Source organism: Idiotropiscis lumnitzeri, chromosome 4 (assembly GCF_059441095.1).
Source record: "Idiotropiscis lumnitzeri isolate Australia: NSW breed Sydney's pygmy pipehorse chromosome 4, RoL_Ilum_1.0, whole genome shotgun sequence".
In the NCBI taxonomy this organism is placed as follows: domain Eukaryota; kingdom Metazoa; phylum Chordata; class Actinopteri; order Syngnathiformes; family Syngnathidae; genus Idiotropiscis; species Idiotropiscis lumnitzeri.
The window spans coordinates 609,583-624,746 of NC_142394.1; the positions used below are offsets into that span (position 1 = coordinate 609,583).

The following is a 15,164-nucleotide window of genomic DNA, read 5'->3' on the forward strand; positions in this document are numbered from 1 at the left end:
AATGTGAATCATAGCCATGTTGATCTCCGAAAGTTGTCTGTCGGAAAAACAGGGAAAACTTAAAAAAAATTCAAGCTAGAGCCTGTGCCAGCTGCCTTCGGTACACCCTGAACTGGTTGCCAGCCAATCGCAGGGCACACATAGACAAACAACCATCCATGCTCACACTCATACCAAGGGGTAATTTAGAGTGTCCAATCAACCTGCCATGCATGTTTTAGGAAAGTGGGAGGAAACCGGATTACCTGGAGGAAACTCACACAGGCACGGGGAGAACAAACTCCACACAGGAAGGCCGGATCCGGAATCAAACACACTACCGCTGCACTGTGAGGCCATCGTGCTAACCAGTCGCCCACCATGCCTTATATATTATTTTCATTTATTAATCTTTTGTCAATTCATGTACACCAACCACGTAGAGCACAGGTATCAAACTCTGGCCCTGGAGGGCCAAGTTCCTGCATGTTTTCCATCTCGCCCGGCTGCAACACACCTGATTCAAATTTAATCAGTACAGGCATTTGACACCTAGGACGTAGAGTAACAGGCAAATAAATAAAGTGTTCTTCCGCTAGATGAATGAGGGGACGTAATTAACCTGTATATCCACTTTTTGTGAATCGTTTTTGTTGTGCGCGCCTCCCAGCGAACGCTGGGAGTTGCGAGGTGGACCCCAAAATCGCAAACACAGCAAGATGTGGATTTACAAGGGTATTTATTATTACAAATGGAATATATCTTCCAATCAGTACAATCAGGGTGCCGACAACTAGTGAACTAAACGCGCTGGCGGAAAGGTCGCGCCAGGAAAGAAGGAACTGACGGCAAAACAGAAAGCGCTTGCAAAAGGCAAGGAACAAAGAACATAAATTGCTTACCGCTGAAGGGCAAGAGGTAGCCAAATGAGCGAACGAGAAACAAAAGGAGAGTAGCCTTAGCTTGATACAAACGAGGAAACACAAAGCGTCAACTGCAAATGCAGAGCGAGAACAAGATACGAGATCGAGACGTGGGATCATGAGTCGTGAGCGATGAAGCAATATTCCGACGCTGAGGAGTCCGTTCCCTCGGCTTATGTAGAGCGGTAATCATGTCGTTGATGTGAGTCTGGTGCGCAACCGGTGGGCGCGTCTGTTCCACTAGGGCGGCATGAATCGAGGAGGTAAGTGGCTGGAGGGAAACGCCCACTCAGCTGGAAAAACAATAACAAAGAGACACGGCATGACAGGACGGCTCATGACAGTTTTGAGAAGTGGTGTGCAGTGAAATTTTTAACTGTCCGTAATCTAGCGCTGAGCGACATCTCTAGCATGTACCAAAAGGTTAGCATCCTTGCTAACTTTAGTTCACTTGAAGGGCGAGTAATGTCTGCGGCAAATCTTTCACATTACTCAAGAGAGCTGACTCTCCCATTGCAAAAAGTTGGATTTCTTTTTTTGAATAGTTTGCAACAGGTCGAACGAGGATTAGGTTTTAGGCAGGTTTTATCCAAAGTTTGTATTTTTTATTTAACACTCAACGTTCATGAAACCGATAACTTGATGGACTGATGCAAGACTCTTGAGGGTGACGGTGAGCTGCGTGACAGACCTGTATATGCCTCGTACCAACAGATCAAGCGTATAGCATTCACAAAAACCTAACATTTACAATTAGGGCTGTCAAAAACTAATCTTTTTAGAAATGATTAACCTATCGATGATTCCATTGATTATGTGAGGGGCCTACAGTGGAAGCGAGAATTTATTTTTACAAAAATTCAATGAAATACAACAAAAGTTCAAGCCGCGAGTGTCACGCTCACCCGCTCTTTACTTTTTAATTTTTTTTTGTTCACATTTCCCACCATAATAATGCCACTTTTCAATCATACTCACTGTTCGGTGCTTAACGATGCGACTTTGACAGCAAGCTATGCTAAGTTAACTTGACAGGCATTAACACCCATGGACAATTTTAAACAGTTTTAAGGCATACATTTTTGTTTAGAATGATGTTTGTGGTCGACACCACCCAGTTGGTCGACTTTTTCACCCAGCCCCAGTGCCACTTATGTTGCCGTATGTCCATTTTGTTTCTCTATCTTAAAATATATTTAAATAATTGCTCCTCTTGAAACTTTCCTCTTGTTTTTCCCAGCTCGAGTCCCATGAGAGCAGGTCTTACGCATGTTAATCTTCATTGTTGCTTATTCAAACATCTTTCATCACTAGAGATTTTTGGTGTTAATATTGCTGCTGTGGTACAAAAAAAATCCAGTTTGGCTCCTTACTTTTAGACTTTCTTGTACTCCTCCAACCACAGTGACATCATGTCATGAAAACCAAATGAGCAAGTGATTACATTCTTCGACATTTCCTTTACAGCTTTGTATCCTTGCAAGAAAAGACCTTGTGCTGTTACTCTTATATTATTCAGTGTGCCAATCTCACTCATCCTAATGCCCCATCTCTTCACAGAGCGGCGTGTCTTTTAACAGAGGTCTTATTAGTATTCTCAGGGAGGGATTCCACTTCTGCGTTATTATGCAATGTTCTTCCACACAGCGACGTATCTGTTGCTGTCTATCCAGCTGACATCTCACCTTCTTTCCTTCCCCTTTTCTGGCCTTCACAGTTTCTTTCTCAAAATCATCCCTATATTTCTTGCTTCCTGAAATCATTCATGTGTTCAGATTTTCTCATTTTAGTCCAGGATTCTTTCTCCTCAGCTGTCTTTGCCTCGAGCTAAGTTACCATCCAACTGTCAAACTGATTTTCTTGCAGCACTTGAAATCAACCCCAAACATAGAACACATGAATATGTTCCCATAGATGTCAGCACTGAAGCAAGTCACAAATCGTTTTTTACTGCAGAGTTCACTATCAGAAACTTACAAACATTTTTGCAGAAAAATAATGTGTTACCCGCTCTATATTTTCTCTGAGGTATTTGGTTGGAATGCGTTATAGCCCATCTATGCTAATGTTAAGTCATAATCTCGATAAATATTTGTAATAAATACTTCTACGCCACGAATATAGATCAATACAATGCAAAGCAGCAGTAACGTGTCACGATTTGGCTTGGAGGAGAACCCAAATGCAGGTAAGCAGAATTGTAGAGTGGACTTCATTTTATTTCAAGTAAAAAGGCAAACAAAATACTTGTATAAACAAAATACTAGCGATGTTATCTTCCGTATTGAGGCTTCGGAGCGTGTGCCGAGTAGGGGAGGAGTCGTTGCCATGAAGCATGTATCGGGGCTTGCTTCATTTAGAGGGAGGTTCCGGAAATAATGACGTATGAAGCTCTGTCGCCGACCGTACCACCTGACTGATTTGGGAAGTGGTTCGAATCAATACATACAAATATAAACCCCTCAGGCTTATACATTAAAAATCATAGTTTTGTGGAAAGTGATTTAAGCATTTGGAAAACTTGGATAATTCAAAGACAAAATCTAGATCTTAAGAGGATGGAATCAGCTCGGAAAAGAAAAAACGTCTCCTGTGCGGGAACATTATGAATTTATCACTCCTGATAAGGTCAACTAAATGCAACATTGTTCAAGAAATGATATGTTTGCATTCAAAATATCTATTTTTTATAATAAAAATTAGTAACAATAATAGACTCTTGTCAGCTGAACACCTTTACAATCCTCAAGAAACTTTGTTCCTTATCGTCAAGAGTGAGACTGGTGTGTCTAACAGGAAACATTAAGTTGTGGCGAAGGAGAGGAAGGAACATTCCACACCAGAATTCCTACGTCCCGTGACACTCTGCAACTGAAAAGGGGCCTTTATCCGTTGTACACAAACACAACAAATTCAAACAGAACTTAAAATGCATGAGTATGAAATTTTGATATTCCTTTACATTGTATATAGCAAATGTGTTTCATGTTGTGTTTAATGTCTGATCACGTTCTACAATGTACATTATCGGCATTCATTAATTAGGAAAAGAGTTACAGCTTTGATTTGCAATGTGTCCATTTCCACTGAATCCTTCGTGGTCAATTGATTGAACATTTGTTAAGTTTCAAAGTTTTTTTATACGCAAAGTATAATTTTAAAATATATTACCAACAATATGGCCGTGATTAACTCTAGATCCCCTTTTTATTTATTTCTGAAAAATCCAACTGGGTAGGTGTGTCCACGAGGATCCCTCCCTACCTCACATGAGCCTGCAGGAGTGGCCTGACTTAGGCAACGCAGAATATAAAGCTGAAGCAACATCCCTACCATCACTCGCTCTTTTGTGGCCTCTCTTCTTTTGCCCGTTTTTCAAGAATCTTTCCACTATGAGTAGAGTTAAGTGCACGTCTCGGCACGGTGTCGGAATGAAAAGACACCAGCTGCACGTAAAGCCATGCCATATATATATATATATATATATATATATATATATATATATATATATATATATATATATTAGGGCTGGGCGATAAACCGAAATGTATTACAGTGACCGACATAATTGTGCCCTTGTCGATAAATTCGGTGTCAAAAAAAGAAAAAGTCTTTTCTGTCTGCGGCGATGTTCATGCGTCTTTAAGACTGCTCCAGTGCTTCTAGTCACGTGACTCATGCGCTGTAGAAGAATGTAAACAGAAGACGCGTTCGTTGCTGGCGATTCAAATCCTGAAGCGGCTGACACGGCTGCAGACGAAGTAACGTTAGTTGAAATTGTTCCTGTCGCGCTTGTCCCGAAAAGAAAATCGACATCTGTCGTTTGGAAATGTTTTGGATTCCATAAAGACGATGTCTGAGCAAAAGAACATGAACTACAAAGTGCGTCGTAAGCACCTGAAACAGCGCGTCCAACCTTTTCTTTTTCACCACTCACAACACAACCATGCTGTTCACTTGGAGCTTGTGCTAAAAGTTCAAAGTGAGAAGCAAGGTTCGACAAGTAACAACAGCCCATAACGGAGGCGACACCATATGAGAGAACGTCTCAGAGGTGGACGTGATAGCCTAGCACATCGCTAAAGATTGAGCTCCTCCAGTTACAGTGGAGCGCACAGGATTTAAACGCCTCATGAACGTAGCCGACAAGAGGTACGAAAATATTTGTCGCAAACAGCACTTCCCCATATGGACAACATCGGGACGGGAGCGGAGACATGTCGAGCATTTTGCATCCAAATCCGACTTGTGGTCGAGTCGCAACATGCATCCCTGTTTGAGCCTGACTGTGCGGTACATAGACGACAAGTGGCGACTGCGCACCAGAGTACTCGTGACGGCACATTTTCCTGATGAAGCACACTTGTTTATTTGGCATTGGCATTCCATTGACATTTTTTTCATTTTATTTAGCATTTTGTTTACAGGCTGTCACGATCCGTGTCTGTCATGCCATGTGCTTTTGTTTTGACAGCTGTGGGGGCGTCCCCCCAGCGATCGTCTCGGGCCAGGCCGTCAGCAGCTGCGGGACGCGCCCACCAGCTCGGACTCCTATTCACTCACTGATTGCACACACTATTTAAGACACTTACACTGACTCCCCAGCGTCGGATTGTTATCCCACATCGCTCACGTTCATGTCCCATGCTCTTGATCGCACTCTTGTTAATAGTTCTCTTGCTACTGCGTGTTTTGAGGGGTTTTTCCCGCCAGCTACTGCTCGGTGCGTTTTCTGTTCTTTGCTTCCCGATTGGAATCCTCTTACCCTTGTGCGGTAAGCTATTTGCGTTTTGGTTTCTTTCCCTTGCCTTTTGCAAGCGCTTTTCGTTCCTCCTTACTGCCTTTGCTCCCTGGTGTGATTTTCCGCCAGCGCCCTTGTTTATCCCTCGTTCGATAGTTAAGTTCCATAGTCGCTATAGCCGATAGCCCCGGTTGATTCACGATTGCATATTGGAGATTGTCAATTTGATTATTAATAAATATCTTTGCATAACCCATTTTCCCGTGTCCGCGCTTGGAGGGTCCTGCTCAATCCACCAGCACTGCTGGTGGATCATAACACAGGCGACTAGCTCCTTTGCACATGGCATTATTTAATTGTTTACAAGATACCTTTACACAAATCTAGGCCTTTGCAAATGGCATTGCAGCATCTCGGCACAATATACTTACATAAAAAGATTTTGTGAGAGGTACCCTTTTTTTCCTGTTCTTTGTGACATTGTTCAAGTCATACAAAGCAAGCTATTTTGAATGTTTATCCAAATGATTTTTGTACTTTTATTTTTCATTGAAAGGAATGTATACCAGTTGGTCAATAAAAAAGCAGTTAATATGCATTTCCTGCATTTATTTAGATTTTGGTCCTCAGGGGGAATCTATCGCACATTTATCGTTATTGAGGTAAAAGTGCCCAATTTATCGCGATATTGATTTTAGGTCATATCGCCCAGCCCTAATATATATATATATATATATATATATATATATATATATATATAAACACACACACATTTCTCTATTGGCTCAGTCACAAGAGTGTAAGTGTCAGTATCAGTGTGGTGATGATCTTGTTTATTTATGAACTCTTACTTGTATGTTATTTTTCTTTCCCAAACTTTCTTTCTACTTGGTTGCTCTTGGGGGGCAGTGACCTCATACTATGTTGTACATATTTGCATTTCATCCAGTAGACCCCAAATGCAGCTAGGTCCAAATCATGCAGGCAAAGATGTCACAGTGCAGCTCAATGGCTTTCCATCCAAGTAGCTTGGGAGCACAGTGCTTCATGCAATGCCACCTTCATAGTGCACAGCAAGCTTCCTGGCATCACTCCAAATACTGCATAGCCTTCAAATCCACTAGTTCCAAAATCAAGTTCTTACAGACTGAACCTACTCGCTTTGAACTGTGCTTTGAGATGAGCTAGTTTATAATTTTGCATTGCATTGCATTGAGTTTTACTGGCAAGAAATAAAGTTCTGTCGTCGGTTCCACACTGTGCACAAGCACTACAACACTTATGTTCCCAGTAAGGATGGGCAATACCAGTGATTTTGGATTTGGATTTGATATCAAGAAATATATGGGCCAAATATCGCAATACCAATCAGTTATCGATGCTGGAAGTGATTTCTTCTTTTTTTTTTTTTTTACACACATAGCTATGAAAAAACCTGCAGTGCCGCCGTGCTCACATCACACAATTGAACCATCCATCATCTTAACCGCTTCTCCTCACTCGGGTCACGGGGGTGCTGGAGCCTATCCCAGCTGTCTTCGGGCAGTAGGCAGGGTACACCCTGAACTGGTTGCCAGCCAATCACAGGGCACACATAGACAAACAACCATGCGCCCTCACACTCATACCTCGGGGCAATTTAGAGTGTTCAATCGACCTGCCATGCATGTTTTTGGAATGTGGGAGGAAACCACCCGGAGGAAACCCACGCAGGCACGGGGAGAACATGCAAATTTCACACAGGAAGGTAGGAGCCAGGATCAAACCCACGGCTGATGCTGTCACTCACTGTGAGGCAAACGTGCTAACCAGTCGCCACTGTGCTGCCCGTACAGTTGAACGAAACTACTTCAAAATATAAAAAGGCAACCATTCATGCTGGCCTCGAGCTCATCTGTGAATGCACTGTAAGCAGGATGCAAATACTTAGACACACATACAATAATTCAATTGTAGCCAATGCTTCACTGCACAATTTTCCAATACAACACAAGCAGCTGATGAACACAACAGCATTGACATAACACTAACTTGCTGACAAGTAGTTTACTAATTGGGGCTATTCTCGCAGTGGCAGAGATGAGGGTTGAGTTGTCATCACGGCATCGAAACATCATTTAGCAAATCTAATACAGACTCACACAGCCATAATACTTCAGTGTGTTAAATATAGGGAGTGTAGTTGTTCTTCTACTGTTTTGGGGTTTATTAGGTACTGTATGAAAGTTGTACTTAGAATAAAATGTATAGTATTCTATTACAAAGCATATGCAAACGTGTTTTTATGTAAGATGATATAAAAACTGTAGCACCATATTTATTGTTTCATATTGTACATCACCCACTAATGCTTATGGGATCTGTTTATCTATTAGCACCTGCGTTATCTGGATATGCCCTGCCTTTCGTAAACACTGCTTCTAAGATACTTGGCTTCAGTGTGCCTTTAGGGCTTTCTCTCGTATTCCTCTTGGCTTGTGCAGCACGTTTCTCCATCAAATCTTCACGCACTGTTGGATGAACATTTCTCAATTTGAAAGTCTTATCACACATTCCACATCTTGCCTCTTTGCCGTTTGGTAATCAAAAATAGCTTGAAAACCAGACTTATTTTTTGCACTGACGATGCCGCTGGCATCCTTCCACATGTTTCTGCTGCTGAAAAAAAAAGCATCTTGGCACGGGTTTGGCATGTATGTATGCGGGTGGTTGGTTGGGCAGACGTGATTACGTGCCTGCAGACTGCAAAAAAGAAAGAACTAGATATAATGTATAATGGACAGGCATTAGGAGTGTTTCCTTACACTAGATACGTTTATACTGTGTATATTTGCATGCTTTTTATGAATGTCTGCTGCTAATGTTATACATTAACGGCTACATTACGCCGCCGACTCTGTGTGATCTATATCTTTGCTGCTGTAACACTTCAAATTTCCCCATTGTGGGACTAATAAAGGACATCTTTATCTTTATCATTACTTAAGATTGAGCACTCTGGATTGAAATAGATATATTACACCATATGGAAAGCGCTTTGTTACAGCTCCAGCTGTTGTGAAATTCGCCATATAAATAAAGTTAAATTGTAGTGTATTGTATTGTGGTATTGATCAGTCCATTCATTTTGCTGGAATGTAGTAATAATAATTTTAGAATTAGAATTAGAAATCCCTTTATTGTCATTGTACTCAAGAGTGCAACGAGATTAGCTGAAATATTTGTTGGCCCGTTTACTGCCGCTTTTTTTTCTTTTGTTTTCTTTTCTGCCCCCTTTTCCCCCGGCTGGGGGATTAGGTGACGGTGACCCACTATGAAGTTTAAGGCATTGACCAACTGGGCATGCACCTGTTCCAGTGATGTCGTCTTCCTGCAGCGCGACATTTGATCAGTTTATTTATATACTTTAGCATCTAATTTAATTATTTGTTGGCCTGTTTACTGCCGCTTCTTCTCTTTTCTACCCCCTCCTTCCCCTGCTTGGGAATTAGGTGATGGGGACATGCTTTGAAGATTACGGCACTGACGAACCGGGAAGGGACCTGCTCTGCCGAAGTCGTCTTCATGCAGCGCCTTTTCTGATTTCCTTATATTTCAGCACTTCATTGAACTACTTGTTGGCCTGTTTGCTATTTCTGTTCTTTCTTTTCTGTTCCCAATTCCCCGAATTAGGTGATGGTGATTCACTTGGAAGTGGCTGTACTGAATTTACACCAACTGACCGGTACAAGATCGAAGGCTCATCTTCGGATATGCTGCCATGGATATTACGGCCCTGGATGAGGACCCACTCCACTGAAGTCATCTTCCTGCAGCACTTCATTCAATTGACTCTTATATTATCTCATCTATTATTGCATAGCATCATTGTATGTGTCAAATGTTGCCCAGTTGGCATCCATTGCAGCCTGGTCATCCTGGAAGGGGGATTCCCCCATCTGTGGTCCCTTCTCAAGGTTTCTCACTTTTCCCCTAATGAGGTTTTGTGAGTTTTTCCTTGCCCTCCTGGGGGTTAAGATCGGGGATGTCGATTGTGGCTATGTAAAGCCCTTTGAGACTAAGGGCTATACAAATAAAATTGACTTGACTTGACTAGAGAGCTCCCCTCTCCAGTGCAATACAACAATAATACAGACAAATATATAAATTAGATGGAAAATAATACTGAAGGGTATATAAAAACACATCACGATGCTGTTCTGCAAGGTAAGGGTGGTCTCGTGTGTGTGTGAGAGTTCAAAATAGAGATGGCTCTCGGTAAGAAACTGTTTCTCAGTCTATTTGTCCTCGATTTGATCCATCTGTAGCGCCTGCCAGAGGGCATCAGGTCGAACAGGTGGGAGTTTGGGTGGGTATTGTCTTTGACGATGTTGAGAGCCCTGCTGAGGCACCGGGCGGTGTAGATGTCTGACAGTGAGGGGAGAGGGCAGCCAATAATCCTTTGCGCTGTTTTGACCGTCCTCTGGAGCCTCACTCTGTCCGCCTCAGTGCAGCCGCTGTACCAGGTGGAGACACAGTACGTCAGCAGGCTCTCGATGGACGAGTGGTAGAAGGCCAGCAGCAGCTTCCTACCCAGGTTGAATTTCCTGAGGACTCTCAGGAAGTGCAGACGCTGGTGGACCTTCTTTACCACTGCTGTGGTGTTGTGAGTCCAAGAAAGGTCGTCGGAGATCTGTACTCCCAGGAACTTGAACGTGTGGACCCTCTCCACACGCACGCCTTCGATGCAGAGGGGGGACGGTACCGTCTTGTTCCTCCTGAAGTCGACGACGATCTCCTTTGTTTTTGCAGTGTTGAGTTGCAGTCTGTTGTCCTCGCACCAAGCCGTCAGCCTCTTTACCTCCTCTCTGTAGGCTGTCCCGTCACCTTCCAAGATCAGACCGACCACTGTCGTGTCGTCAGCAAACTTGACGATGGTGTTGTTGCCGTGGGCTGGGCTGCAGTCGTAGGTGTAGAGGGCGTATAGGAGAGGGCTCAGCACGCATCCTTGAGGGGAACCGGTGCTCAGCGTGCGGGTGGAGGACGTGTAGGGGCCGAGCAACACAGTCTGGGTTCTGTTGGTCAGAAAGTCCTTAATCCAGATGCGTGTGAGGGCAGGGAGGCCGAGAATGTCCAGTTTGGCGACGAGGATGTCTGGGATGATCGTGTTGAATGCCGAGCTGTAGTCCACAAAGAGCATCCTTGCATAGCTCTGCTATTATTCCAGGTGGCCCAGCACAACATGCAGAACAGTGTCGATGGCGTCCTCAGTGGATCTGTTAGCCCGGTATGCAAACTGGTAGGGGTCCAGAGTGGGAGGAAGGCAGTCTCTGATGTGCAGGAGAACCACTCGGTAGGCTCATAGGAACCTCCCAAGGATCAAGGATGATGTCATAGAGCATGCACAAGCTTTGATTACTGCTAACGCTGAAACCCACAGCAACAACCAAAGAAGTGCCGACAAAAGCGCACAATTAAAGGAAAACACACCTGCCACAACACCCACACCTATACAAAGGGCACCTGCTATCACGCCCACACCTATACAGACTACAAACGCTACAATGGCTACACACCCAACGGCCACCAAGCAAACGCCGACAACAACAACAACAGGTACAGTGACTGAGCAAGTCTCTGATTGGTCACCTGACCGGCCCAGGGAAGGACCACCAAAAGAGCAGCGACTTCCTCGTTCGGTCCGGAAAAGCAATGGGGCTGGGGCTACAAAGGACACTCCTCTCTTGGATATTCCAATCCCGGAAGAGCCTCCTCTCATAGATTTGACCCCGTGTGACCTGAGCCTGCAAGAAACCTTGTGGGAGCTGGCTAGAGACAACCCCATATCGCCTTTTTTTCCCCCCCAAAAAAGACCCATGGAGCAAAAAACACCTACAACCTCGTCCGAGTTACGGCAAAGGCCACTGCCGGTTCCCATTCGGGCACAGTCTACTCCTGGCACATCCACAGGGGATCTGGGGAGGCCACAAGGGGTCCTCCATAAAGTCAGAAAACACATGCGGAGCAGACAAAAAATGTCTGAATGGACCCTCACGACCCTAAAAGAAAACATCATCATAGGTGACTCAAACCTAGCAAGAATTCCACCTTACCTTAATCATGATGTCCAAATAGAGAGTTATCCTGGCGCAAACTTCCGCCACGCAGGAGCCATCCTGTATAAAACAAAATCTTTGACGCTGGTTAAGAATTTGATTTTGTCTTTTGGAATTAATTGTCGAAACCAAAGAATAAAAGGAACCACAAGGAAACAAATCCAAACGGTGCTCCGTGTGGCAAAAAAACAGTTCCCCTCGGCGAGTGTCTGGATCCCGGAGGTGAACTTTTCCTGCCAGCTGCCGGTTGGGGAACTAATATGCCTGCAGAACCTGAACGCATATATAAGGGCAAAGACAAAACATATTCCGGCTATACAGGCCTCTAACTTCACAACGGAGGCGGATCACATCCACTGGTCTAATTCCACAGCCACCTCCATTCTCAATCACTGGTTGACTCATTTAAACTTGTGAGCTCCCTTAATCCCATAGTGGAAGGGTCCAAACCTAAAACACCTCCGATATTCAAAAATGTGGTAGTGTTAGCCAAGACAGTTGCACTATCAAACGACCAATTGAGTCTCCTCAACCGGGGACTAAACTTTGTACCAACAATAGGCCTTCATAGCAAACAGAAAATACAATTGGAATTTGACATACAAAATTACCACCGGAGACTAATGCTGGCCTCCTTTTTTAAGTCAATTGGTCAAAATAAGATATTACCATTCAGACCGCCCTCATTCTGGACACCACCCATCAACTCACTGCCACAATCAATAAGAAAGGTAATGGAACAGGACAAACACATTTTCCACAAACATTTTAAACTACAACAAGAAGAACGTAACTTAACACAACGGGAAGTCACAGCTCTCCGTGAATTACAACGTAATAACCAAATTGTCATAAAACCGGCGGATAAAGGCAGTGCGGTGGTGGTCCTGAGCCGGGAACAATACACACTGGAGGCCTATACCCAATTAAATAACCCAATTTATTATCGGAAATTAGATGCACCCATTTACCCTGAAACAATCCCAATGATAAACAAACTATTAGACACCCTCTATGAGAAAAAATTCATCAATGGCCATCAAAAACGTTACCTGAAGGGAATCAACGAACCACAAGCGAGGAGATTCTACATTTTACCAAAAATCCACAAAAACCCAGAAAACAGAAAAAAAAATGTCCCCCCTGGCAGACCCATTGTATCCGACTGTGGCAGCGAGACATATCAAGTAGCAGAATTCTTGGACCATTATTTGAATCCCCTCTCCACCAGACATGACTCGTACATAAAGGACACTGGAGATTTTATTGAGAAAATCAAAAATGTACAAATACCTACCAACTCAATTTTATTTACGATAGACATAAACAGTTTATATACCAATATTGATACTACATCAGGCTTAAGGGCGATTAAAAAGACATTTGAAAAATACCTAAATCCCCGACGGCCCGACAGGGAATTACTGAAACTTTTAGAAATAAATTTAACAAGAAATGATTTTGAATTCGAAAACAACTTCTACTTACAAATCAAAGGCACAGCCATGGGGAAGAAGTTTGCACCGGCCTACGCCAACATTTTTATGGCCAATTGGGAAGAAACAATTCTTCCCAAATGCCCACAAAAACCAACCCATTTTCTGAGGTACCTGGACGACATCTGGGGAATTTGGACGGGATCACAGCAGGACCTGGAAGAATTTGGCAGAATTTTGGACACACACGACCCTTCCATTGGAATAAAGATGACTATAAATAAACAAACTATTGATTTTTTGGACACAACAACATATAAGGGACCAGAATTTATGGAAAATAAAAAATTGGACATCAAAGTATTCTTTAAGGCAACAGACACACAAGCACTATTACACAAAGACAGTTTTCATCCCAAACACACATTTAGGGGGATAGTTAAATCACAATTATTAAGTTATAAACGCATATGCACAAGGGAGGAAGATTTCTGGGTGGCGGTGCGAATCCTTTTCGGGGCACTTCGCTCCAGGGGATATGGTCGCTCCTTCCTCAGAGCATGCCTGAAGGGGTTTCAAACCCAAAAACTCGCCCCTACCAAAAATGCAATCCCATTAATCACTACATATTCCTCCATTAACTCTAACCTGAATTTCCGCCTCAAAAATAATTTCAAAAAAATCCTAAAGGGCACACCAATTGACAGTTCACATCAAATAATTTCGGCCTACCGAAAAAAACAAAAACCTAAAAGATATTTTAGTCAGAGCAAAGTTAAAACCTCTCGGTCAAAAAAAGACAGGACAAGAAAAGTCACATTACTTCTGCAAATTAAAATTTGTACGCAATCAGACCAACAAAATGATTTTTCATATCCCGCAAAATTCGACCACGAGCATAACCAACTGTGTTTATCTTATAATATGCAAAACCTGCCATACACAATATGTTGGGGAGACAAAAAATTCCATACACACAAGAATGGCCCAACACCGCTACAATATAAAACGGCAAAAAAATACACACACTAAATTGGTCAGACACTTTTATTGGCATGGATTAAACGCACTTTCAGTGACTGTACTAGAGAGTAACATGTATTGGACGGACAAGGACAGAAAAGACAGGGAATCCGAATGGATACGTCTTCTCAGCACTCAGGAACCTACGGAGCCCCTTAGGGGACACGGAAGAGAAAAAAAAAACTTTGCGTTCCCTCGCAAAATCTTTGCGTTCCCTCGCAAAGTTGTTTAGTTTTTTCTTCGAGTGAATGTTTTTTTTTTTTAATGCGCGTTTATGTACTTCCGGGTCAGTTTGCCTACCCTTGCCTCGAATGCGCGGCTGTTCAAGAGACGACAGTACGTTGGAGGCGGCACTAATCATAGAGGAGGGCTTGGAACGTTTCTTGCGGTCAAGAGATGTCCCTCACGGTGACATTATGCGCATGAAAAGCGACAAGGTACATACAATTCACTCTAACATAATTCCTTAATAATAGCAATATGGGTCCCTACTGTTAACTTTCTGTTTTGCATAATACTAGCGTGCAAACTGTTTACCTCTTGAGTGGCAAGAAAAGCATAAATTTGATTGACTATTATTTTAGTAACTATTTTTTAGTAACATAGAGGTAAAAATACAGTGTGAACTTAACTGGGGGAGGGGTGAAGCCAGCATTTCTATCTAGTCTAGCTGCACTGTTAATGCTCTTATAGTATTGAAGATATTTAACACAAATTAAAAACTATGTTACAAAAATAGGAAATGTACTGCCACTTCCAGATGTTTAATATTGAATACATTTTAAACTACAACAAGAAGAACGTAACTTAACACAACGGGAAGTCACAGCTCTCCGTGAATTACAACGTAATAACCAAATTGTCATAAAACCGGCGGATAAAGGCAGTGCGGTGGTGGTCCTGAGCCGGGAACAATACACACTGGAGGCCTATACCCAATTAAATAACCCAATTTATTATCGGAAAT

The 15,164-nt window shown here is 42.9% G+C and overlaps 1 protein-coding gene across 1 annotated transcript; it reads left to right on the forward strand.

Annotated features, from left to right (window-relative positions):
* The first annotated feature begins 403 nt into the window (after positions 1–403).
* LOC148337735 (uncharacterized) lies at positions 404–15,144 on the forward strand. Its single transcript, XM_088292517.1, has 8 exons — positions 404–429; positions 650–714; positions 1,147–1,165; positions 5,377–5,416; positions 11,063–11,238; positions 11,495–11,627; positions 12,797–13,746; positions 15,081–15,144. Exons 1-8 carry the CDS (start codon positions 404–406, stop codon positions 15,142–15,144), a joined length of 1,473 nt encoding a protein of 490 aa, XP_088148643.1.
* The last annotated feature ends 20 nt before the right edge of the window (positions 15,145–15,164 follow it).